Genomic DNA, 27,701 nt, shown 5'->3' with positions numbered 1-27,701 from the left:
CCCATATTGCATCCAACTTGAGATATTTTATAATGGTCTCAATGCTCACACGAGGATGGTAGTGGACGCTTCTGCTAATGGTGCTCTCCTTTCTCAGTCTTATAATGAGGCTTACGAAATCATCTAGAGGATCACCAGTAACAATTATCAATGGCCAGCCAATCGAGCCGCGTTAAGAAGTTGAGTCGCTGGAATACATGAAGTGGACGCTCTCACTTCACTACCATCTCAGTTATCTTCAATCTCTTCAATGCTTAAGAATCTTACCACTAATGGGTCTAACAGTTTTACAAACCAACCACCTCACCAATTTGAGAGTATAGCCTGTGTTTATTGTAGGGAGGGACATTTATTCAAAGAATGACCATTGAACCCTGAATCCATATATTACATGGGTAACCAAACCAAAATCGAGGAAGGCAAGGACTGCAGTCCAACTTCTATAACCCATCCTGGTGAAACCACCCGAATTTTTCCTGGAGTAACCAAGGGGCTGGAACCAGTAACAACTACGCTCAACCTAGACCGACTCAGCCGCTTAGTTTTTCCCAACAAGCTCAGAAACCAGCTCAGGCTGAATCATCCAATAGCTTGGGGAATTTATTAAAGGTATACATGGCGAAAAACGATGCCACTCTAAGGAATTTAGAGAATCAAGTGGGCCAGCTTGCTACTGAACTCAGGAACCAACCACAAGGAGCTTAACCTAGTGATACGAAAAATCCAAGAAATCTGAGGAAGGAACATTGCAAAGCGTTAACATTGAGAAGCGGAAAGACAATAGAGCCTAACACTATCGAAGCTGAAAAGGAGCTAGCTGGTGCTCAAGACTCAGAGGAAGTTAAACTGAGTGTTGAAATTCCAGTTTCACAAGAAGTAGAATCTACAAAATCCAACAAGGTAATTCTAGAACCAGGTAATTCTGATCAACTAACAAATCTGTTAGATGCAGAATTGCCGCAGAAAACGAATCAACCAATTTCAGTAAAGAAACCTCCATCACCCTACCCTTAAAGACTTCAGAAGCAGAAGTAAGAAATTCAATTCAAGAAGTTCCTAGATGTACTCAAGCAACTTCACATCAACATCCTGATGGTTGAAGCACTTGAATAAATGTCAAACTATGTCAAGTTCATGAAGGATATCCTGTCCAAAAAATGAAGACTTGGAGAATTTGAGACTGTAGCTCTGACAAAGGAATGCAGCACATATCTTCAAGACAAACTACCCCCAAAGCTGAAGGATCCTGGATGTTTTACCATACCCTGCAACATTGGAGCAACATATTGTGGTAAGGCACTATGTGACTTGGGTGCAAGTATAAACTTGATGCGTATGTTAATATTTAGAAAGTTAGGGATAGGGGAAGTTAGACCTACTATGGTTACACTTCAACTAGCAGATCGATCTTTTGCATATCTAGAAGGAAAAATCGAGGATGTATTGGAATGAGTAGATAAATTTATCTTCCCTACTGATTTTGTCATCCTAGACTTTGAAGTAGACAAAGAAGTGTCGATTATCCTAGGAAGACCGTTCTTAGCAACTGGAAGGACCCTTATTGATGTGTAGAAGGGTGAGCTTACGATACGTGTTTAGGATGATCAGGTAACATTTAATGTTTTTAAGTCTATGTGATTTCTTGACACAATTGATGATTGTTTTGCAGTATCTAATTTAGAGGATTTAATAGTGGAAAAGGAGCTCAACTATGTTGAGGATCTGTTGGAACAAATTTTGACATCAGATCCTCCAAATGATGAAGAGGAGGATGAATACTTATCTTTTTTATAAGCTAATCAAAAGGGATTTAATCTGTAATCTCGTTTTGAATCTTTGGAGATAGAGAAGAGGGAGTATGCCCAACCAAAAGCGTCAATTGAGGAACCACCTAAATTAGAACTCAAGGTATTACCTTCACATTTAAAATATGTTTATTTAGGTAAAGCTTCTACTCTGCTTGTGATTGTTTCAGCAGAATTAACTACTGAGCAAGAAGAGAAACTTATCTCAGTGTTGAAATAATTCAAGAAGGCTATCGAATGGACCATAGCCAATATCCGTAGTATTAGTCCATCTGTATGCATGCACAAGATTATCCTAGAAATTGGAAAAAAAGGGATGATTGATGGACAATGAAGATTGAACCCCATTATGAAGGACGTGGTGAAAAAGGAGATTATCAAGTGGTTAGATGCGGGTATCATTTATCCCATCTTAGACAGTTCGTGGGTAAGTTCGGTCCAGTGCATGCCAAAGAAGGGAGGTATCATAGTCGTAGAAAACGAGAATAATGAGTCGATACCAACTAGAACAATTACGGGATGGAGGATTTGCATCGATTACCGAAAGTTGAACAAGGCGACTAGGAAAGATCACTTTCCTTTGTCGTTCTTGGACCAAATTCTAGATAGACTCGCGAGGTGAGACTATTACTATTTTCTCGATGGATACTCAAGGTATAATCAGATTACAGTAGCACCGGAAGATCAACACAAGACAACGTTCACCTGCCTGTACGGTACATTTGCATTTAAATGCATGCCATTTGGTTTATGTAATGCACTAGCTACATTTCAAAGATGTATGATGTCTATTTTTACTGACATGGTTGAGAAGTACTTGGAAGTTTTTATGGATGACTTTTCAGTATTCAGAGATACTTACGATGATTGCTTAGCCAATCTAGCTAGGGTACTAAGACGACGCGAAGAAACAAACCTCGTACTTAACTAGGAGAAATTCCATTTCATGGTATGAGAAGGAATTGTCCTAGGGCATCGGATAACGAGACATGGAATCGAGGTAGACAAAGCAAAGGTAGATGTTATTGAGAAGCTCCCACCTCCAACATCTGTAAAGGGTGTTAGGAGCTTTTTGGGCCACGCCAGTTTCTATCAAAGATTTATTAAGGACTTCTCCAAAATTGCTAAACCCTTATGCAAACTATTGGAGAAGGACAAGATGTTCAAGTTTTATGATGAATGCTTAAAAGCTTTCAAGGATTTGAAGAGTCGATTAGTTACGGCACCCATAATTGTCACACCAGACTAGGATTTGCCATTTAAATTAATGTGTGATGCAAATGACTTCGCGATAGAAGCTGTCATGGGCCAGCGAAGGAATAAAGTTTTTTATCCCATCTACTATGCAAGCCGAACTATACAGTAACAGAAAAAGAGTTACTTGCTAGTGTATTTACTTTTGACAAGTTTCGATCTTATCTTGTAGGTACCAAAGTAACTGTTTACACGGACCACTCGGTAATCAAGTACTTACTTGCCAATAAAGATGCTAAGCCAAGACTGATCCGATAGGTGCTTCTACTTCAAGAGTTATATCTAGAAATTCAAGATCGGAAGGGAGTAGAAAACCAAGTAGCAAATCACTTGTCCAGATTGGAACCGCAAGAAGGGAATTCTTCTATCATACCAATTCAGGAAAAATTTCCAGATGAACACATACTGAAGGTAAGTCATGTCCATAGTACCCCTTGGTTTATTGATATTGCTAACTATTTAGCTTGTGGTTTGATGCCAATTGATAAGACTTATCAACAAAAGAGAAAGTTTTTTCACGATGTGAAGTACTATTTCTGGGAAGAGCCATATTTGTTTAAAAGATGTGCAGGTCAGATGATTAGGAGATGTGTGGTAGAAGATGAAGTGCAAAAGATTTTATACCATTGTCACTCAGCTCCGAGTAGGGGACACCTCGGAGGTACTCGTACAGCAGCCAAAGTGTTGCAAGCCGAATTTTTTTGGCCAACACTATTCAAGGATGTATATGCGTACGTAAAGAGCTATGACCGATGTCAAAGGGTCAAAAATGTTACCAACAGAAATGAGATGCATCAAACAAACATCATTGAGGTAGAATTGTTCGATGTATTGGGTATCGACTTTCTTAGTCCTTTCCTTTGGTCTTTTGGTCACAAGTATATATTAGTAACAGTAGATTATGTGTCCAAGTGGGTCGAGGTTGAAGCTTATCCGACAAACGATGCTAGGGTTGTAACTAAGTTCTTGCAGAAACACGTGTTCACAAGGTTTGGAACCCCAAGAGCTATCTTTAGTGATGAAGGGACCCACTTCATGAACAAGTGGTTAAGATGGTTATTAGACAAGCACAGAGTGAAACACAAGGTTGCAACAGCTTACCATCCGCAGACGAATGGGCAAGCTGAACTGGCAAATAAGGAAATCAAAGGCATACTTGAGAAGGTAGTTTGCCCAAATCGACGAGATTGGTCCAAAAGGCTGGATGATGCTTTATGGGCTTACAGAATAGCATATAAGATGTCTTTAGGGATGTCACCCTACAGGTTGGTCTTTGGGAAAGCATGTCATCTACCCTTAGAGTTAGAGTAAAAGGCTTACTGGGCTCTTCGACAACTCAACTTGTATCCTAAGCTTGCTAAAGAGAAACGGATGCTCCAACTCAATGAGCTAGAGGAACTCCAGCTATTCTCCTACAAAAATGCCAAATTACTCAAGGAGAGACTTAAGAAATGGAATGACAAGCACATTCAAGTTCGAGAATTTGAAGCAGGTCAGCGAGTTTTGTTATTTAATTCCAGACTAAAGTTCTTTCTAGATAAGCTAAAATCACATTGGTCTAGTCCATTTACGATTCATCGCATCTATCCATACGGAGTTGTCGAGCTCAAAGGTAAGGGAGGTAATTTTCAAGTTAACGCTCAGCGCCTGAAGCACTATTGGGGAGATAAGATTGAACGGAATGAAATTACGTTCATTTTATCGGATGTTTAAAATTTTATTATTTTCCTTTTTAATAAATAATTTAGGGTATATTTTCGGGATTAGCATGTTTAAATAAATTCTATCTAGGAAATTAGAACTTAAGTGGGACCGCTTGTGACCCTTCCAATCGTTCCTGGGAATTGATTTTAACATAATTTTCCTAAAAATTATTCTCTAAATAGAAATTTTAATCTTTGATTTTTCAAATAAAAGGGTCAATTTTGATCCAAGTCTTAAATTGCAACTCAATTCCAAATTTTCATTAAGTCTAGGACTTAATTGAATTATTTTTTAAATTTGGTTGCTATTTTCATAAATAATAAAAACTAGATGCATCTTTTTGTAAATATTTTCAAAAAGCTTCTAAAATAAATGTTTTTGGTTTAAAAAAATGATAATTATTAATGTATAATTATATCCATTATAATATATATTAATTATTATCAATTTTAGGATTTTTGATAAGATTTTAATGATAATAAAAAGATAATCTTTAATATATTATTATATCTATTATAATTTATATATTAATCTTTATCAATTAGCATAGAATTAGGATTAATTTTTTCATATCTTATCTTTGTTTAAATAAATTAAATAGCAATTAATAATTTAATATGCATATATCTAATTATTAATGTTGTTATCTTTTTATAGAATTACAACTTAGAATTTTTATTAATTAAATTGTTTTAAGAATTCTACTTTAATTCCTATTTTTCCCTCTATAAATTCCACCCATCTTCCCATTCATCTATCACTCAAAACCCAAAGCACTAAAACACCTAAGTGCCGAAGTCCCTAGCCACAGTAGCACCCAGCAGTTGGCCAACATACCTAGCCTCATTGCATGCTGCACGTCCACGCTCCAGCAGCTGCTCCTAGGCACACACTTGCCCATCGCATGCTGCCTTGCGCGCCTAGCCCTATTCATTGCCTTGTGCTACTTTCGTCCAGCTGCCCAGACCTTCATCCCGTACCTAAGGCCAGCTCCCCCGCGCACCCACAACATGTCTGCTCAACAAGGAGCCGTGTGCCACTCATACTGCTCCAGCCTAGCCTGTGCATGTTGCTGCTTGCTCCCATTCCCTGTGCGCTGCTGACGACATTCTTCATTCATCCACCCTAAGCCAACAAACCCTCCAACCCTCCTTTTAATTTTCTAGAGTTCTTATATTTTAACAAAGAAAAAAAAAGTGGTGAGACCAATTTTTCTCTCTAACTTTTAATTTTATTCAGTTATTTAATTCCTCATTTGTTGAATTATTAATTCTTATAAATTAAATTTTTGAGAAAATAAGTTTTCCCATCTTATGATCAGGTTAATTATGCCTTGCAAGAGAACTCGTGCTTCTACTCAAATTGATGACCAACAAAACAAGTTCCACTGTGAAGAAGCCAAAGTGAGATATGAAAGTATCTTCAAAAATCAACAGATGCATCTAGAAAAAGGCTTTACATTAAAGGAAAGCAACTATAGAGACTTTATGGCAAGTATTCGTCAAGTTGCTGAAACCCTCAATTGGGAGTTGTTTTGTGAAAAGAGACCTAGTGTGGATGAGGAGCTAGTTCGTGAGTTCTATGCAAATTTAACTTCAAATGAGATAACAGAAGTCCCAGTTCGCAGAATCAAGGTACCGATAAATTCAAATGCTATTAATGAGTTCTTTGAATTACCAGATTTCGAAAACGACGAATATTCCATATTGATGAGCAATATCAAGCCTGAAAATTTGCAAGAAATTCTCGAGGAACTGACAGTTCAGGGTTTTACATGGACTGTGTCAAAACAAGGAATCCACACTTGCTGAAGAGAATATTTGACGCCACTCGCGAAGGTATGGTTTTACTTCATCCGATTCAGCGTTATGCCTAGCTCACATGGGACTACAATCTCATTAGAGTGAATGGTCTTATTGTACTCAATCCTAACTGGAAAGACCATTGATGTGAGGAAGATCATCTTGAGGGAAATATGAAATTATGCCGTTAAGCGCTCTGGCCCTGCTCACTTTCCCTTTACAATAACAATTTTATGCTTGAAAGTTGAAATTCTTGTGAATGTAAGGAAGACAGGATATAGCCAAGGCACAATCATAGATTGGGACCTTTATCGATTAGCTGGAGACTCAATTCTACAGAAACGATTTGAAGTAAGTGAGGAACCAGAGGACCCTGATGAAGAAGAAAATCCCACGATGCAATCATTTGAAGTCCCTGATAAAGTAGAATCAGTAGAGCCAAAAGCTGAACCTAATACTGAAACTTCAATGTTTAGAGCTCAACCGCCTAGCCCATACCTTCGAGATGAGCTATCAAAATTGATGGACTTAATGCAACATATGCAATGGCAGCAACAAGCCTACTGGAGATACTCAAAAAATAAGGGATGACTCAATGAGAAGTGCTTTTAAGAAAATATACAATGACCTATTTATTTTTGTGCCGGAGTTTCCAAATTTCATATTTGAACCATGGAGTCCATTATTAAAGAAGGTGCAAAGCGATTCATGCAAAGGCGATAGTGATGGAGCAAAAGGTGAGTCAAATTCAGAAGGGTCTGGAAATAAATAAATAGGGGATCTTGACTTTACTTTATTTTTGTTCTTAGACTATTTTTAGGATTAAGTTTAATTAGGAATCTTTTATTTTTTTACATAATAAAACAAGAGAGGAAAATCACTAATAAAATGTGAGCAAGTCACAAAGTATAAAGTGTGGCAATAGATATATACATGTCTAGGATTGGATTTAGAAAGAGCTTGATACTAAAGCAGTCAAATTGACTCACCTCCTCTTTTCTAAAATCTTACCTGGTGTATAGTATCCGCTCACTTTAAACAATGAGGAAATTGTTCATTTTAAGTTGGGGGACTGAAAATTTGAATTATTTCCACTCAGAATAATTTTTTTCTTTTAATTATGATTAGGATATATTTTGTTCAAAAATTTGAATTTTGTTAAGTATGCTCAATTTGAGTATGAATAAAGTTCTATTATTTTAATAAATTATTATGTTAGTTTAATAATGACATGAATGTATTTTTAAAAAAGCATGCAAATTCGTACCATAAAATTTTTAGTTCTTTAGGAAAGTTAGGTATGCATGAAAGTTTAAGTCTTTAGAATTGACTTAGTAGTTTCTTGAGGCGAAATCCTAGGGAGCATGGAACGTTGGAAATGATTTAGGCAACTATTGTTTGGACCGTTTGAGCCTTTCAAGCCCACCATGGTAAAATTTTATCCTTTGAAACTCAACTTTGAGACTATATGGCCTAATTTTATTTCGACCCCTACAATAATTAGCCATTACTTTTTCGCTTAATGATCTTAAAATTGTCCCAAACACTAGACTCAGTAATATTCAAAATGTGCTTCGAAAATAAGTTTGGGGGAGTTGAAAAGAAGTATCAATTGCTCAAGAATTACAGTACACAAAGTAAGTGCTCGTGTTAGTTATAAAAAAAAGCACATGTATTTGAAAGAGATATACAAAAGAGCATATGAAACTCAAGTTGGTGTATCGAAGGTAAAAACTCCGGAGGTACGATTGATGCTGAGTCTAGGGTTTTTAAACCAAAATTTATCTATCCTTCACCTACCTTTAGCCTAGCCACGTTACAACCTTGATAAAGACCTATTGATTCAAAGTCCTCATGCTACCTACATTAGTAGAGAGAAATTACTACGATCAACATATGAAGACATAAGTTAAGGTTAATGATTGCAGCTTAGTCTTGAATAAACGAATAAAAATCAAATTGGTAAGGGTTAACATGTCTTTGTTACAAAAGCATTTAGTCTAAATTTTGCTATTATAATAAGTTGTTGAATTTAATTTGAACAATATGTATACTTAAGTAGCATAACTATCAAATTTCTTATCTTTGAGCATAAGTATTCTAAATTCATAATTTTGGGAAAAATGTTGTTCTAAAGGAATTTTTCAAAGGTGTTTCCGAGAAATTCTTTTCAAAATTTGTGCATTACTCGGGACGAGCAATGAATTAAGTTTGGGGGTGTGGAAACACAAAAATTTATATACTTTTTCATACCCATATTTACTTAAATTCATGCAAATTCGGTTAAATTCTTGTCGAAAAATAATTAAATATTATAAAATAATTAAATTGTGTTAAAAATATAAACATGGTGAATTTAGTTAATTTTATACTTAATTTTGATTAATTTTGACTATTTTCGACAGATTCGCGCAAAGGGTGAAAATTGGCTCGGCTGACACTACTGAAAGCACAAAATCGAGAAGCAATTTGAAGTTTCGAGGCATATTAATTTCCAGCCTAAAATGGTCCAGAAATGTGCATTAATTCATAATTTAATTAAATTTAATTTATTCCCCATTTAATTTGGGTTAAATAAATTATTTTTAATTAATTATGGAGAAAGAGTCTAGTTGAACCGAACTAGCCACTAATTGGGCAGCCCAGAACTGCCCATATGCTGACCTGTAACACCTTGAATTTTGGGCCTAGAAGTAATGGGCCTTAAGTTTGGGAACGGTTAGAAGGCGGCTTAAATAAATGAAATGTGTTTAAATATTTTATAATTGCATGTTTAGTCTAATTGTTAAGTGATTTAGGAAGGGTTGGCAGTGTGGAAAAAGTCCTGGGTTCGATCAAGGGCTTTAGCAAAATTTTGCATTTTTTTTCTAAAGGACCCTAAGCATTAGGTGGAAGGCTTATTAATAAGGCCTAGTAAAATCTGACATAAGGAAACGCTTGGCCTAGTGGCAAAAGGCGGTGGTAGCAAGCAGGAAGTCCAAGGTTCGAGTCTTGGCCTTAGTGAAAATTTTTATTGTGCATATGATTAGTAAGGAAGCAAGCGTTTAGGCCTTATAAATATGTTTGGTGGAAATTTGACACAAAGGATGCGCTTGGCCCAGTGGTATGATGGCGTTAGGAGTAATGAGAGGTTCTGGGTTCAAGTTGCGGCATGAGCAAAAGTTGTGGTTGTTTTTTAGACAACCTAGAGGTCGACAGAAAGACCTTATAATTAATTGGGGAGGAAGAACGACATAAATAAGGTAGGTGTCGTAGTGACAAGGGACGTATAGCGCAGCCAAAAGATTAGGTGTTCGAATCTAAATGGTAGTAAATTTTTTTAGGATAACCTGGTTGCGAGTTAATAGGCCTTAAAAATAGTTAGGGATGGAATATAGCGAGAAGCATGCTATGGATATGAGAGGTTGCATGTTCGAATCCTAGACCTGGCAAATTTTAAATTTTTATTCTTTAAGAAAACTGAGGCTTAGGCATATAAGCCTTAGAGTTAATTGTGATCGAATGATAGCACAAGATAGGATGTGGTGCAGTGGCCAGCAGCGTGTTGGGTAGTTGGAGGGCTAGAGTTTGAGTAGTGGCATGCGCAAAAGGGAGTTTAATTTTGCTACTCAATGCAGGGAAGGATTGCTATTCGGTGGAAGCAATTTGAATGCAATTCAAATTGGAATTGTTGGCTAAAATCAAGGGGATTAGGATGAGGATTAAGTGTGGATATGATGATGATAAAAATTGGAGAAATTGAAGGGAATTTTTAGTATATATATGTGTGTCGTATGGGCAAGTAAGGGCATTTGTTGTTTTTGTGTGCTTTAGTTGTATATCATCTCCTCTTTTCTTTAAGCCAAACTCTTGATCTTTTCTTCCCTATTTTAATCAAATCAACCTCTTCCCTCTTCAACTTAGCCGACTGTTTCTTTTTCATTTAAAAGTCGAGTCATACACTTTGGGGGTTTGATTTCTTATTGGCAAGCGATCTCGCAATCGATAAGTGAATTAGATCTTCTTCGGCTTTTGTTAAATATTTCTATGTTCTTTCGTTTCTACACTCTTAAAAGCCGATTTTTCTTTACCCTTTCCAATACTTTCGTTAACCCATGGTTTCTCCATTTATTTCTCTTTTTCCCTCTCATTCAATAGTGTGATTGTTGGCTAAGTATTAGTTTATAGAAAAAGGGGGTTCTAGTAGAGAGGTTAGGATAGAGGCTCCCAAGTTTAAATGACGTAAGGTGTCAGCCGTTCGAGACTTTTCGCTTGGATGCAAAAGGGGGACTACATCAGAGTTCGAGTTACATAGGCAGATCGCAGCCGATCAATCTACTCAAGGCAAGTATAGGTTGTTCTTCGGTAAGTAGTGGATTTATGTTGAATTAATGGGATGTGACTGATGGAGTATAATGTTGAATATAGGTTCGAGTGATTATGAATACTTAGTACTCCAGGTGATAAGGTGTGTACTTCTACCCTAGATAGCTTGATATAAAGCTGAAGGTGGTACATACACTGCACACACACAAGTAGATCGGTAAATCTCGAAAAGCTGAAAGTTTGGCTATGGTAGTCTTGCGAGTGCGCGAACACTCGTAAGGGGGAAGCCGATAGGTTATTTCAGGCCCCATGGGTGATTCCCTAGACTTAAGCTGTGAATTAGCCAACCGAGCCAGCATGGGCTAAACGGGCCCGATAGGCTGTTGGGCCCATAATAGGCAAAATTTGATAATTGATGCTATGTGATGGAAAATCGTATGTGAGCATGAGTGTAAAAGTGATTGGGCCTAGTAGGCCATATAGATGTGATTTGGGCCTAATGGGCCATATGAATGAGATTGGGCCTAGTGGGCCATAAGCATGTATGTGGACTTGTTTGGGTTTGTAAGGGGTTTTGTGCCTAGTATATGATGACTGTATAAAACTTAATTAATTTATTGAGACTGTGGACAAGTCATAGGGTTATGGTATGGCAACGAGTATATGCATGTCTAGGATTGGATCAAGGGAGAGCTTGATACTTATGCGGTCTTAATGACTCACCTCCTCTTCTTTAGAATCCTACCTAGTGCATAATATTTGTTCATCTTAGCTAACGGGGATTTGTTAACGGGCCAAGGTAAGTAAAAACTCGTAATAAAAGAAAATTACCGAAATGCCTCTAAGGGCAAAAATGACTAAAATACCCCTATGTGTGGAATGTAAGATTTATGAATGTTACATGTATACCTTCTACATTCATATGCATTCATATGATATTCTGTTTAGGTTGCATATGGGTTGGGAATTATGGAACGGAGGAAGTATATGAGGCTCGCATGGTTGCTTGACAACTGTGGATCCACCGACGGCTATTAAGCCCAATATATGATCGGCAGCTTGCTGCAATAAAGGTAGTACCGCAACCGGGCTACCATTGATGTGTATCGGTTGGGTGGGTCGATATTTATATCTCTACATGATGTGTACCAGGGGACAGAGTTGGTGTGTAGCGATTGGATTATTGGGGTGAGTTGCACAGCATTGCACGCATGATATTATTGTGATAATATTGCGATGTGGGCTTCGGCCCAACTGAGGCTAACATGGGCTAAGGCCCAAAGGCCATCGTTATTGAATTGGGCTCAGGCCCAAAATGACTGATGATTGCTGTAATATCCCGAATTAGGGCCTAATCGGAATAGTGGTTTCGTGACCATAAATCCGAGATAGAAATAATTATTTTTAGGTTTATGATATGATTGCATGATTGTGTGAAAATTTCGTGATGAAATTCTATGCCTAAAGTGCTTAAATTGAAAGTAGGGACTAAATCGAATAAGTTGCAAAACTTGCATTCTAGAAGTTTTTAGTATGAAATTGTTTTGGAATATTAATGAGGAGGTCTTAAATAGCAATTTGACCAATTTTAAGTTCATGGACAAAATTAGGACATGGAAGGAATTTTTGGAAAGTTTAGTAGTAAGGGTATTTTGGTCATTTAGTTATTAAATGAATTAAAAACAAAATTAAAAGCCAATTTTTGTCCATCTTCTTCATTAGGCCGAAATTTCAAGGGTTCTCCATAGCTAGGGTTTGTTTCAAGCTTCCAAGCTCCATAGTAAGTGATTCCAAGCCCCGTTTTTAATGATTTTTACGATTTTGAGATCCCGGTAACTTGATAAAGCTTATGTTAGCAATAATTTAACCTAGGGTTTATATTTGGAAAAATACCCATAGGTGAAATTTGTGTATTTTGATGTTTTATGATAGAATATGAAGTTTTAAATTATGTTAGACAACTTGTACTACTCGATTTTAAGCAAAAACGAGTAAAAGGGCTTAATCGGTAAAAATACCTAATAGTCACAAGTACATGTTAGAGTGAGAATTTGATGTTGCCATAGAAGAGAAAAGTGATCAGCATGTTGTAAAACATAAGAATAAGGAATAAATTTTAATCCTGAGCCTAGGGGCAAAAATGTAAATATGCAAAAGTTTAGGGGTAAAATTGTAATTTTGCCAAAATTTGAGTTATGGATTAATTTGATAATGTGAGTATTAAATAAGCTAAATGTGTTATTTTAGATCAAGAAAGACGTGGAATCAACCTCAATCGAGGAAAAGAAAAGATTGTGGACTAAATTGCAAAATCTTTGTATTTTGGTACCAAGGTAAGTTCATGTGTAAATAATGTATCATAATGGTTATTTTTAAGTTATTGATGTTAATTATATGTTATGCTGAATTTTATTATGAAATATATGCTTTGTGGTTAATTTCAAATAATATGTAAATTATGTGAACTACTTGTTAAATATAATTGTTACCGAGTATTGATTTCGGCATTCTACGGAAGACGGCAAGGATAAGTGTTCAAGGAAAAATCCCGTTTGAACCTTAGGAATAGATTAGGATACAAGTGACATGTCACTAAGATGATTGAGCATCCGAACTCGTTGAGTTGAGTCCGAGTTCACTTATGGATGCGAATGTCCGAACTCGTTGAGTTGAGTCCGAGTTCGTGAGATGTAACTAGGCATCCGAACTCGTTGAGTTGAGTCCGAGTTCACTTATGGATACGAACGCCTGAGCTCGTTGAGTTGAGTCCGAGTTCGCTTATGGGCGGGTTACATGATTGCTTGATTGCATATATGGCACTTATGTGCAAGTTATCCATGTATCTGAATTATATTCCAATGTGTTCAACGGGTAAAGTTCTACTCAATGGAGGAATATTCGAGATGTAAAGAGAAGTATTGGTGAGTGATGTGAAATGGTTATTTTGGACAGGTATGTATTTAACCCTCGGGTTGAGTATTGATACAACCACGATAAGGTAATAAGATGATGAAAAATGATTAAAAATGTGATATGTGTTTTAGTGATACATGCTAATGTTGATTGGTATGACTGTTTGTTATGTTACTTATTATTTGCATATGAACTTACTAAGCATTTATGCTTACTCCCTCCTTCTTACTCATTGTAGTTTTGGACAAGCCAGCTCAGGAGTCGGGATAGGTCGAAGGCTCAGTCACACTATCCGGAAGACTTTTGGTAATGGCTTGTAAATTTAAGTATGGCATGTATAGCAATATACTTTTTTTGTGTAAATGATCTTATGGTATGGTGATGGAATGGTTGAGGAAATGCTTGATAATGATAAATTATGAAAATATTTAGTTTAGATTATGTTTGATGTTAAGGAAAATTATTAAGATACTTAGTGCATAAAAACTCATAAAAGGGATGAAATTTGCCATAAACAGAATACTGCAGCAACACTGACGCGAGTTTAAAAATTTACTAAAAATCATAGAAATTGAACTTGGTGATGGAATGCATATAAAATTGAAGCTTATTATGTCTAGTTTCACATGAAACAAATGAAACAGGTAAAGAAATTATATGTTACAAGATATTTGAATTTTAGTGAAACAGGGTCATAGAAGTTTCTGAATCCCCTGTTCCAACTTTAGAAATTCACCATAAATTGTAAAGATATAATTAGGTAGTGTATTTTATATTATAAGAATACTTATTGAGTCTAGTTTCATTAGAAACAAACCTCATAGTCATATGGATTTTTTACAGAGAGAAATGTGGTTCGTAGTAAATAGAGGTCAGACCAGTCAAGTCCTGAAATAGGGGTAACTTTAACTAATAAACTGTACTAATTGGCCCAACCAAAAATTCTAGAAAAAAATTAGTAGATAGGTATTTGAGTCTAGATTTAGGGAAAATTTACGGATCTTGATTTTGAGTTTCGTAACTCGAGATATGATTTTTCTTGTGACTGTGATGCAAGTAGCTTAAAAGCTGTGAATGTAGAAAAAAATAATCCAAAGTTCTAAATATGTTAAATTAAGCTTAGTAACACCTCATACTCGACTCCGGCGATGGTCTCGGGCATGGGGGCGTTACAATTGCTTTACACTCGTTGAGGGTTGTACACACTAAGTTTTCGAAACTCACTCCCTCCTTTTAAATTTTTCAAGTGATCCTCAGTCGGCGATTCGACGGGTGGAGGGACTTGGAGGTGGCCAACTAGCATAAAAATTTTAGACTTAGTCTTTATGTAATTTTTGATATTTTGATTTTACATTATTTCTATTTGATTTGGGTTGTAACAAGGTCTTTCCTCTGGCTAATATTTCAAATTAGGATTACTATCATTTTTATGCTTTATATTTATTAGAAGTAAAACGTTAAACCATAACTGTTTTTTCAAATACTACGTTTTCGCAACTAAATTTTTAAATGACAAGTTACATTTAAATTAAATGTTTTAAACAAAGCTTCTGCAACTGAAAAAAGATTTTACAAAGCAATTGAGATGTATCATTTTAAATAAGGGTTTTCAATGAAAACAAGGTTTTCGTTAAAACACTTCAATGTCACACGCCAGATTCGGTCATGACGTTCGGGTAGAGTTTGGGGTGTTACATGACCCAAATCAGAATTTTAGCTGATTAAATATGCCTGCAAAAATTCCCTTGAAGAACTATCAAAATGCATTCAAACCCCTCCTTTAATTGTGGCTTTATGAAATTGCCCCAAGCTTAAAACAGCAAAGTTGAAACTCTCAACTTTGCCATGTGTTCGGCTGGCCAAGGGAAGTCTCTTAGGCTGATTCTTTTTGCTATTTTTTGATGCCATATTCAGTTATAAAAGCCAGCCCCTGCTGATCATTCAAAGCATCCCTCATCCATCCCTCATTCCACAACATTCTCTCATTCCCTCTCTCACTTTTCTCTCATTTTTCCATCCCATTTCCCTCTTGTTCAAGTGCTGATTTATTCTCTTCGGAAAGAGGCTCTCATCAGCCATTTTGGAGCTGCAATTAAATGTTCATAAGCCACCTTGATAGCCGAGGAAAATGAAGAATGAAGAACGGAGCAAGTAGTCAAGCCACGGAGAAACACCGGATTTGCTTATTGTTCCCTATCTCTTTAATTTTTGTTGTTGTTTTGACGAACATGTTTATGAATATTTGTGATATTGAAATGGTTATTTTAATCAATTTATCTTAAACTTAAGTTTGTGTTGGGTTGATTATATGCTGCCTGCTTGAATTGTTAAAATGATGTTTATGCTGTTATAGGCATTGGTAAATTGCTTGGTTAAGTAAAATCATGCCTAAGTTATTCTTGCATTACAACTGTGAGGTAGCTAATGAATTAATTATTTAAACGGATTGACATTGTAATTAATTGACACGGTACTTAATCAGTGCATGTTTATTCTTCTAAGGTAGCTGAAGGTTAAATTAGCAATGTATCTGACGATATTATTACCTTGCATAACTTGCAAGATTATTGTGATTAAATTGTTTCAAGGTAGGGATGCCTTGTTACTTCACATAGTCTTTTATATGCTTATTAGATTTAATTAATTGTTTGAACTGACATAGGGATATGCAAGAGATTAGTTCAGTTTAATAAGTATGTATGTGCAATAACATGTTTGCTTACTAGAATCTGTTTAGTCGGTTGAATTGACATAGGGATATGCTAAGAGATGAATGGATTTTTGTATGTAAGTTTGTTCATAAGTTAGCAAATTACCGGGTTGCTGTGAATTTATTCGTAACAGTGTAAACATGAGTTTAATAATTCTGAGTTCAAGAAATATAATTAATCCAACACAAGTATGTTAACTTGATTAAATCTTATTTGAAATCGTGCATTAGAACTCCTTTGTTTTATTTTTAATTATTTACTTAGTTTTTTTTAAAAATAGTTTTGACCACCTTTTTAAAACCAAATTATTTTTATAGTCCTTGTAGGTAAGTTAACTCGACATTTACTTGTCACTTTATTACTTGTTGCGATTGTGTACACTTGTACATTTTTCCGTCGTTCCATTTCCCAATTTTGAAGTTCTTCAAAATTCTCTATTCTACTCTGCCAAATTTCTTCTTTGCTTTCCCCCTCTCCTTTCTAGTTTTCCAACTTTCTCCCTTTTTGTTCGACGTTGTTACACTCGTTCGGTAAGTAACTGTTTTGCAGCTATCTTAAGGTTTTATGGTTAGTGCTTTAATAGAGATTTTGTGTTTGTTCTCGATTAGGGTAAGATTCAGAGGTTCGAAATCATTCATCGAGGATTTAGTTGTGTGGAAGTTACCGTTGTTCGATTGAAAGTAAAGCTTGGTTGCCAAATTGTTGAATAACTCATTTGGAATCGGTTTAGTTTATCGTTTTAAATGATTAATTTGGAGTCTTTTTGGATGATTTTAGGTTCTGGTGTTCTCAGGAGCATTTTTACAATGAACCGATACCAGGTGTGTACCCGAAACGCAAAAAAATGGGATTAGGCGAAAGCCAAAAAATCCCAATGTCAATGCCACACGAGTAAGGCAAATCTGGGTGTATGGGCTACACGGGCATGTGGGCCTATTATACTGAAATTTTTCGTTAGGTCACTCGGGTCATCCTAATCGACTGTGGGCCTACCGTAGGGTCGGTAAATGCTATCTAACCCTAAAACCAAGCAATGTGTTAGACTGTAATCTGATTATGAGCATGCCTATGATTGCATATTTGTTATCTGTTTATATAAGCGTGTTAAGCATGATTTGTCTGTTGAATTCTGTATGTATGATCTGATATTGTGATTGGGGTGGGATGATATATATGATGGAGGAAATGTTCTGAAAGGTAGATTATGCCAAATATTTGGCAACATAGCTGCATTATATCTGATACGTGCCGCATCAGTACAACGTGGTGTGTAGGGCTGGGTGAGTGTTTATGGTCGAAAATTATGTGTAGAGGATGGGGGTAGGATTCTATTATCTGGTTTCTGAATCTGATCTGCATATCTATATCTGAGATGGACTTAGACCTGAATCGACATCTGTATCTGTAATAGGCTTAGACCCTTTTTGTATCTGATTGATTCTGTTATTTTGTTTGTGTGCATGCTTAATTCTGTGGGGTTACACACTGAGTTTATATAAACTCACCCCCTTTTCTATTTGTCTGTACAGATAACTCATAGTCTTAGGCGGATCAAAGCAGCGAAGGACTCGACGGTGACCACTCGCCAAAATTGTTTTTATTTGATTTAGTTTTTATTTAAATTTGGCATTAAGAGTGAGAGTTTGTATTTTCTGGGAATCTCTAGACTATTTAAATTATTCGGCTTTGGTTCGGGGTTTTCAGTTTTAATTACTTATAACTTGAACGGTTTTCTAAACACAATGATTTTTACAAACTTCCACTACAAATACGTTTTATCCCTAAACGAAAGAGAGCCTTGAAATTAAAAGTAGTAATTAGGGCTAAATGAATTGGAAAGAGTTTTAGTCTAACAACAACAATTTTTCAACTCATTCCATGTGACACTTCCGGATTCGGCCATAACGTCTAGGCCGGGTTTGAGGTGTTACAAGTTGTAAGGGTGAAAGTATAAGGTGAAAAAGAATTTGATTTATGAGATGGCTTCGAAAGATTTTGAAAAAAAAATAGAGAATTATCGTGCTGATAGCGTTTTATAAAATAAAGAGAGATGTAGAGAATAAAAAAAATATGAAAGCAATAGAGGATGTACTTTATTGATTAAAAGGGATGACTTCAATACTTCATTAGAGTCTCTATTTATAGGCATAAGAAGTATAAAAAAAGTAAAGATCTAATTTTAATAACTTTATTTTGATCATGATGGACATTCACTTAATAAATATTCATAACAAAAATCTATTTGTTCAACTTTTTCTAATCTTTTCTTTTAACACTCTCTAGTTTAGGCTTATATTCGTATTCTAACCATCTATATAGGTTTTCTCTTTATCATTAAATAAGTTGATGATTTAAAAATTCAAGTAAACCCAAATAAAAAGTTTCTCATCTTCATCACCAAAGTCACTACAATTTTTTGCGTTTTACTCTTTTTTCTCTTTGATTTATTTGCCTGGAGAAACCCAAACCTTCCCTTTCTTTTATCTTGAATCAACTACGGTTTTGGTGGGGACGTTGAAGGGTGCTGGAACAGTAGTTTGGGAGAGTTATGCAAGAAGCTTGGAGGTGGAGGGGTAGCAGCTGTGGGTTTTCATAAAAATCAAACCTAGAAAAAAAAAGAATCATGAGACCCATGATAATGAAGTTAATAGTATTTAAAGTTAGATTTTTTTAAAGATTAAAATTTAGAATGAAAAATAATGAAAAAAATTATTACCTGATTTTTAGATGAAAATGTAATTGATGAATGATGATAAAAAGAACAGGCATTTGTTGAGATGAGATGACGAAGATGCTTTATTTTTGTAATATTTCAAATTTTAATATATATTTCATTTTTGTTTTTAAATAATTATAGTATTTTAAATATTTTTTTAATATTTTATTTCAAAATTATATATTTATTGTTTGTAGTTGTTTTATTTTTTAAAATATTTTTATTAATTTTTAATATATTTTTTACATTATCACATCTTCATGATGTTATTAAATCATGGGTCACAATTTTATTGTGCCACTTGTCCTGAACTTGAGAGCATTATAGAAAAGTATGAATATAATAGATAGAATGAAAATTCGGATACTAACTTGAGATAAAAAAAAAAGCTTAAAGGTGCAAAATACCCTCAAACTTTTTAAAAAAAAGTATTTAAATCATTTTTTTTGCAATCATTTGGATACTTAAACTTTCAAAATGAATTAAAAAGATCCTCAAGCTTTTTTTAAAAAAACAATTAAGCCCCTACTTTTTTTAGCACTCAATTGGGTACTTGAACTTTTAAAATGCATCAAAAATATCTTCAAACTTTAAAAGAAAAAAGCAATTAAGCTCATGCTTTTATTAAAAGTTATAAAATAAATTATGAAAAATTCAAATCAATAAAAGCTATAAATATTATTAAATTTTAAAAAATAAAATATTAAAATTTTATTAAAAAAAGAAGAAATATAAAAATCAAAAAATATAAAATTTTATAAAGTCGTAAGAAAATTATACAAAATGTAAAGAAATATAAATTTCGTAAATTTTTTTTATAAAAATTATCGTACCAAAAGAAGCATTTTATAATTTTTCTATAACTTTTATTGATTTTTAATTTTTTATCATTTTTTCACCACATGTCATGCTATGTAGCGACACGTGATGATTTTAGTTAAAAAAATAGTGGTTGCTAATTTTTTTATGATGTTTATAAAAAAAAATTCTAATTTTTAATAATTCTTAAATTTTTATTAAAATTTAATAATTTTTTCTAAAATTTATTATTTTTTATTTTTTATAAAATTTTTCTAATTTTTAATAAGAGCATAGGCTTAATTGCTTTTTTGAAAAAAAACTAGAGTCTTTTTTGTACATTTTGAAAGTTCAAGTACCCAATTAAGTGAAAAGAAAGTAGGGGTTTAATTGCTTTTTTTTTTAAGAAGAAGAAATTTTGAGATCCTTTTTGATGCATTTTTAAAATTTAAGTGCTTAGTTGAGTGCAAAAAAGAAAAAAAGAAAGAAAGAGAGAGGAGCTTAATTGCTTTTTTTTTAAAAAAAAGTTTGAGGGATTTTAACTAAAAAAATCATAAACGAATTTGAGAGAATGAAAAATTTAGAGGCTAAATGAATATTTATGCCTGTGAAGAATTATTACAAAATAGAAGTATTATGTCAATCCACTATCTAAATTCACACAGACCTTAGCTCACGATTGCCCATTTTGAATCATATTTTAGGAAATACCAATAATGAATCTACAAACTGAAAGACCTTGATCGATCTGCATGAGGACAGCTAGGTTCTCTCATTAGTATAGCAAATAGACAATCAAAACGGAGCGACATGAAAAGAGTTTAGATTCATTGTTAGGTGTTCTAAGGTGGCATAAATCATGTTACAATATGGATGGTTCCTATCCTCGATAGAAAACACAAAGAGTCTGTTGTCTAGCTCAATCCAACTACAACCTGGATCCTTTTTCACTTCCAAGTCCCTCAACCTCTGCCTCACCTCCAACTTTTCTCCCCATTTCCCACGTATTGCATATATGTTAGATAGAATCACATAAACAGATATAGTCTTTGGATTCAAGCTGAACAACTTTTGTGCCGCCCTCTGACCAACATCCATATCCATCCAGTACCAACAAGAATGGAGTAAAGCTCCCCAAACAACCTCATCTGCTTCAACTGGCATTTTTTTAATGAACTCTTCAGCTTCTTCCAGAAGACCTGCCCGACCAAGAAGATCAACCACGCATGCATAGTGTTCTTCAGTTGGGACCACACCATAGCAATTTTCCATCAACCTGAATAATTTCATTCCTTCATTTACTAGACCAGCATGAGCACAGGCACACAGAATTCCAACAAAAGTAGCACCATTAGGAACCACTCCTTTCTGCAACATATGCTCAAAGAGTAGAATAGCTTGAGAGCCAAGCCCATGGTGTGCATGCCCATTAATAATAGCTGTCCATGCTGCCACATTAGGTGAAGAGATGCTGGAAAATGACTTGTGAGCATCACTGATGCTGCCACATTTGGAGTACATATCTATAAGGGATGTTCCAACATAAACGTTAGAATGGAATGGTGTTTTGATCAAGTGTGCATGAAGTAATTGTCCTTGTTGAAGAGATCTCAGGCATGAACATGCATGAAAGAGAACTGAGAACGTTGACCTTGTATGGGCTATTTGTAATCTGCACATATTGAGGTACAGCATTAGAGCCTCTTTGTATTGCTCATTTTGAATATAACCAGACATCATTGAATTCCATGTCACAGGGTTTCTTTCCCCTCGTGTTTCTTCAAACAGCTTTAAAGCTTTACCAATCTCCCCACTCCTGGAATATACAGAAATCATAGTGTTGGTAGAAACTATTGTTCTTTGAGACATCTCTTCAAATAATCTTTTTGAATCTTCAACTCGGCCGCAAGCAGCATACCCTTTAATCATTAGATTATATGAAACTGAATTTGCCTCAACAAGTGTATTGAAAATCAGTTCAGCATCATCAATCCTACCCATTGATATGAGGCCTCTAATTAGTGAGTTTGAAGCATTCAAACACGGATTTGTGACTCCATCATAGACTCTCTTAGCATCAGCAATAGCTTCACAATCAGAATAAAATTCAATGAGTGCACCACCAATTAATTGATCAAATTCAAATCCATATTTGATCAAAATCCCGTGAACAAGCCTCCCTTCACGTAAATTAGCTAACCTGCTACAAGCCCTTATAACAGAATCCAAAGTGAACCCATTAGGCACCACCTCACTACTCCCTCTCATCCACCAAAACAACTCCAAAGCCTTTTCGCATCCGTCTTCCCTCTTCATGTATCCCGAAATCAATGCAGTCCAAGCCACGACATCCCTTTTCGGCATCTTCATAAACATATCAAGAGCCTCCTTCATCAAACCACACTCAACATAACCCACAACCATCAAATTCCACAACAACTCGTTTTTATCATGCAAGTTGTGGAAAACCCGCTTCGCTTCTTCGATACCAGAACAGTTGGCATAAAAATACAACAAAGAACTTCCAACAAGCTCAAAACTCTCACTCCCAGATTTAATAACCATACACTGAATCTGTTTTCCAGGAGTTAAAGACAGCAGGCGACCACATAAGCTTAATGCAGTGGAAAACGTGAACTCATTAAACTTTATATCACTCCGATGCATGGATGAAAGTAAAGCAAGTGCTTCATTGAATTTCCCCCACTTTGAGTAACCAGAAATCACGGTGTTCCATGACACAACGGTTCTCGTAGGCATTTCATCAAACAGATTCCGCGCAATGTTTAACCTGCCGCTCTTAAACAACTCATTCATGTAAATATTTGTAGAAATTGTTTGAGGTAGCTGAGTTGAGTATAGCTTGAAGAAACATTTGTTGACATTCTGTTTCCAGTTTGCCGGGAAAATGCATCTTAACGACATTTGGAAACAGAGAGGAAAGCAAACTGAATGCAGTGTTTCTCGTTTCAGAAATGAGAAACACAGGTCACTTACGGTGCCGTTTTCTATATATTTCCTGGAGTTGGAAACGCACCATCGGTTTATTAAGCTTTCTTCCTCTGTGGTCTGTTGTACTCAAAGGACTGCTACTTGTTCTGCTTAATTGTAATCTTTAGTTCCCCTCCCAGACCCAGTGATCCTAACTCAATTTCTTCTATTTGTAAAACGAAAATTGAAAATCCCTGCCCTTGATTATGATATTCAACTCTTAAAACTTTTTCCTGCAAACGGCGATTGCTGACACTAGGGAAGAGTTTTTAAATATTCAGAAAAGGAGCTACTCAGCCCAAGACCAGTATTTTAGCCAAGACTAACAGGCCCACTTCTCTGTCTCAACCAAGATCTAGTATACTAGATCTCAACTAAGCCTTGAGACACATGTTGTGCGTTGGATAAATTAAGAAAATTTCCATTTCATTTTAAAAAGAAAAGTTTAAAATATTTAAAATTTAATATTTTAAATGAGTTTAATAATTATTTTAATTTTTATTTAATATAAAACGTTAAAAATTAAGTCTCAAATAATATTTTATTTTATTTTATTAAACAATTAAAATAATTTTTTGAGAAAATAAGATATTTATTTAAATTACAATATTTATCTTTTATCTAAAATTATTTAAAATAATATAAAATATTATATTAATAAAATTAAAATTTAAAAATAAATATTTTTTAAAATTGATATTTACTTTTATCAAATAATATAATTATATCCAATACTTATATTCATTAATTTATCAAATAAATAATTTTTCTAATATAAATTTAATATTTATAAAATTAAACAATAAAAATTTACAGCTTGTTTGGTTGGCTGTAATGGTAAATTTAATATTTTTATTTCATTTTTATTAGAATTGATTGGTATAATTTTGATTTTGATTAAGATATATGATTATTGCAGAATATGAGTAAAAATACTTACTTGTCATGAACTTTTGGATATTCACATTGTCTGTGATAATTTATGTAAAATTTGAAGTGAAATTATGCCATAAGAGGTGGAGGTTAGAAAATGTTTATGTTTAAACCTTTATAGCTTTAAAGTTATTTTAATTTGACATTATAATATTTTCTATTTTGTTATGTTATGATATATATAAAAAATATTATCTAACCACAATGATTTATTAGTAATATGAATTTATTATTTGTTATATATAATATATGTGTAACGCCCCAAAAATCTGAGTATTTATTTTTGCATGTTGTTATGCATAAATACATGTCTGCTTCAGTGGTTGAATGCCCTGAGGGTATTGGTGAAGTCCTGAGTTCAAGCTTTGGCTTGTGCTAAATTTTGTTTTTGCTTGAGTAAACCCTGTCTCTTGTCAGTAAGGTTCTTAAATAAATATGGTTAGGTTGTGTCATAAAAAGCTTATTGGTTCAGGGGATAGTGGCGTGTTACTTCTGCTAGGAAACTTGAGTTCAAGTCCTGTTTCACGCAAAAGGGTGTTTTTTTTGCTATTGGGCCGTGTAAGAGATTGAATGATAGTGGGATACTAATGCTCATGGGCGGTTGAGAGTGTTAGGGGAAGTAGGGAGTGTGTAGCCGAATTTTAGGAGTGTTGTGGGGAAAAGAGTTAGGAGTTTTGAAGGGATATGGATAGTGTTTTGTTGGAGAGATTTGAGAAGTCAAGTGAGAAGTGTGTTGGTGCCGTATAGGGACTCTAGGGCACAAGGGAATTCGGCTGGAGTGTAGTGGGTTTCCTTTATTCATTTCGTTTGTTACCAAGTATTTTTCTCTTTTTGCTTCATTGCAATTTCAGTTTTGCTGGCTGACTTTTGTTTGGTGTATTTCGGGTACTTTTGTTTTTTGCACTTGTTGTGTAACTTTGAGCTCCCTTTTGGTCAATTGGTTAGCCGACTTCTTTTGCTAGACTTTCTTCCTGACTCTCTCGCAATTGCACTTTTTGGTTAGGTCGATTCCTGCCTATTCTCCCATTTTTCAGCTTTGGTAAATTTCTTCACCTTTTCCTCTTATCATTTTCGGTTTTGGATTCTCTTCTCCTCTTTTCTCCCAACCGATTATTGTTCCCTAGGCCGAATTTCTTGCTTTCTTTTTCCTTCACGACTTCTTTTTCTTCTTCTTTTGTATCTAGTGGCTAAGCTGAATACTTCTTCTTCTTCTTCTTCTTTTGTATCTAGTGGGTAAGCTGAATACTTCTTCTTCTTCTTCTTTGTTGGTTCTGAGCTATTATTTTCGACCAGTGTGGGTAAGTGGTAATTCTTCTCCTCTTTCAGCCACGTTAATAGTTTCATCTGATATCTTCCTGTATTGCTGTTTCCTAATAAAGGTGCAACCTCTTCATTTTACCTCAGTTATTCTGTGTATTCGGCTCTTGTGTGGGTAGGGTGATTACTCCTCTCAACCATTCTTAGTTCTATGTGGTGGTAAGTTTTTGATATTGTGGTTATAGCTATTTTTCGGTTATGGTGGAAAGTAATAGTATTAGGGTGTAATGCAGATTTTGCCAAGGATTTGGAAGTCGAGTGTGATAACTGGTTTAAGGGGTAGTAAACGGTACTTGTTCAACAAGGTAGGTAACATGTACCCTATTGGGGATTAAGTGCTTATAAGAGGGTGTTTACCCTAATACTTTAAGGACTGACATTTGAGAATGATTGAATCTAGGTTGGTGTTTGTGGGGATTGTGCTCTTTTCGCAAACAGGTGTGTAATCACACTACTATTACCAGAGATCGGCAAAAGCCGGAAATATACTACTGCTAACACTACACCAGCGTGCGCTCACTCATGTGGTGAGTCAAATGCACAAAACGTAGGCGTTTGATATTAGAGGCCACCATGAGCGATTTCATGGGCTTAGGCCAATTTTGGCCACATTGGGCCGAAATGGGCCATGTGGGCCTTAGGGGCTCGTGACCTCGCACGGGTAAAACATCCGAATGTGTGGAGATTATCAGGCCAGGCTGTATAGTTAGCATGGCCAAGGCCACTGCTTGGGCTTATTGGGCTATACGAGCATGTGGGCCCTCATGGGTCGTGTTATGGGCTTTGGGCCCATTTTCACTGTTTGATCATTAAGGTTGCACGGGTCGCCCGAGACGACTGTGGACCTACTGTTGGGTCGGTAAGTACACTTAGACCCCTTTCTGATAAAATGACCGATATACCCCTATGTGATGTATGACTGTTTGAGCATGCCATTTTTACTGTATATACATTTATATTATGTTGCATTGCATGGGGTGGGATATATGATTTTGGAAGAAGTGGAATGAAAGGCTATAAGCCTATTACTGGTAGCTCTGCTACAAATACTGTTTCAGTGCTGCAACCGGTGCTATATTTTGGAGTGTAGAGATGGGTGGGTCGATTTTATCCCCACATGGAGTGTAGGGCTGGACGGAGTGGAGTGTAGAGGATGGATGGGTAGGATTATCTAATTACATTTCTATTACTGTTATGGAGAAGGGCTAAGGCCCACACTAATTCTGTTACTGAATAGGGCTAAGGCCGTAACTGAGATTGAACTGCTACTTAAACAGGCTTAGGCCCACACTGTATCTGCCTACTGAACAATTGTTTGTTGATAAAGGATTACACACTGACGTTTCATAAACTCACCCTTCTACTTTCCTGTGCAGGTAATCTTTAGGCGAGTCGGTGCTGCGAGAGTCTTGATGGGGGCTACACGACTGCTTTTGTTACCACTTTAAATTTTTATTCTTTAATCTTTTTAATTTGGGTTTCTGTTATGTAATAAGGCCTCTTAAAGTTTTTCTTAGTTTGGGGAATTTATTTACTTTAAATCATATCTGCTAGCAATAGGCCGCGGTTTTGTTAAAAAGAATACATGTTTTCAAAACACTATACTATCGTAACCAATTTAAAAAAAAATTTGTTTTAAAAGTACAATTACAAACTAATATGAGTAACACTTTGCTATATCAACTTGGGTTTTAACAACAATCAAAGAATGATAAGTTTTCATAAGAATCACAACGAGGTTTATATAGAACGGATTTTTTTTCAATGGAACTACATTTTTTCGAAACTCCCTTCATTGTAACATGACAGATTCAGCCACAACGTCTAGGCCGAGTTTGGAGTGTTACATTTAGTGGTATCAAAGCCAGGTTGCAAAACTCAGGTATGGATTTGGGTTTTCCTTAGAACTTAAAACTCCGAAAAAGAACTGTTTCAAATCATTTAAAAAGTGTTTTACTAAATATGTGGTCTATCGAGTCTTCAGCGCCAATCCTGTAAGTTCTCTGAAGCTACTGTTTGATTTAATTGAAATTCTAAGATTACCATTGGTATAAACGGTACTGAGACTTTTATTAGGGTAACTAAAACTGTAGTCAAGACTGCGATGTACGAAAACAAAACTCTGAATTACTGATAATATTTTCCATAACATATCCTATAATAAACACTGGAATTGTAAACTGATACATAAGATTTATAATTCAGATAATATGCATATGATATAAGCACCAGAGGTAGTCGTGGAAGAGGTACAAGAGGTCGCAGCAGAGGCCGTGGAGGTGCTCGGGTTGGGTCGTCGGCATCGGGTCATATGCGTAACAATGAAGCTAGAGAGGCACCGACTTTACCTGCGACTGAGACTGGGTCTCACTATCGTGCAGTTGGGGATGACGCATTGTCCCAAGCTATGTTGCAAATTTTGGAAAGGGTCGTTGGGCCTAATACTGGTAGT

At 35.3% G+C, this 27,701-nt stretch overlaps 1 protein-coding gene across 1 annotated transcript; it reads right to left on the bottom strand.

The window, feature by feature from the left end:
* Positions 1-20,676: 20,676 nt before the first annotated feature.
* On the bottom strand, positions 20,677-23,307 carry LOC107952778 (putative pentatricopeptide repeat-containing protein At3g25970). The gene has a single exon (XM_016887951.2). The coding sequence runs from the start codon at positions 22,931-22,933 to the stop codon at positions 20,804-20,806; it is 2,130 nt and encodes a 709-aa protein (XP_016743440.2). The 5' UTR covers positions 22,934-23,307; the 3' UTR covers positions 20,677-20,803.
* Between the last annotated feature and the right edge of the window lie 4,394 nt (positions 23,308-27,701).

This window comes from Gossypium hirsutum, chromosome A07 (assembly GCF_007990345.1).
Source record: "Gossypium hirsutum isolate 1008001.06 chromosome A07, Gossypium_hirsutum_v2.1, whole genome shotgun sequence".
NCBI classification, from domain to species: domain Eukaryota; kingdom Viridiplantae; phylum Streptophyta; class Magnoliopsida; order Malvales; family Malvaceae; genus Gossypium; species Gossypium hirsutum.
The sequence above is the reverse complement of the archived record's forward strand: the minus strand, read 5'-3'. Positions and strand labels throughout refer to the sequence as shown.

What these genes read in the sequence shown, in the direction of transcription:
- LOC107952778 (XM_016887951.2), bottom strand. Translation starts at nt 22,933, where the DNA reads ATGTCGTTAAGATGCATTTTCCCGGCAAACTGGAAACAGAATGTCAAC.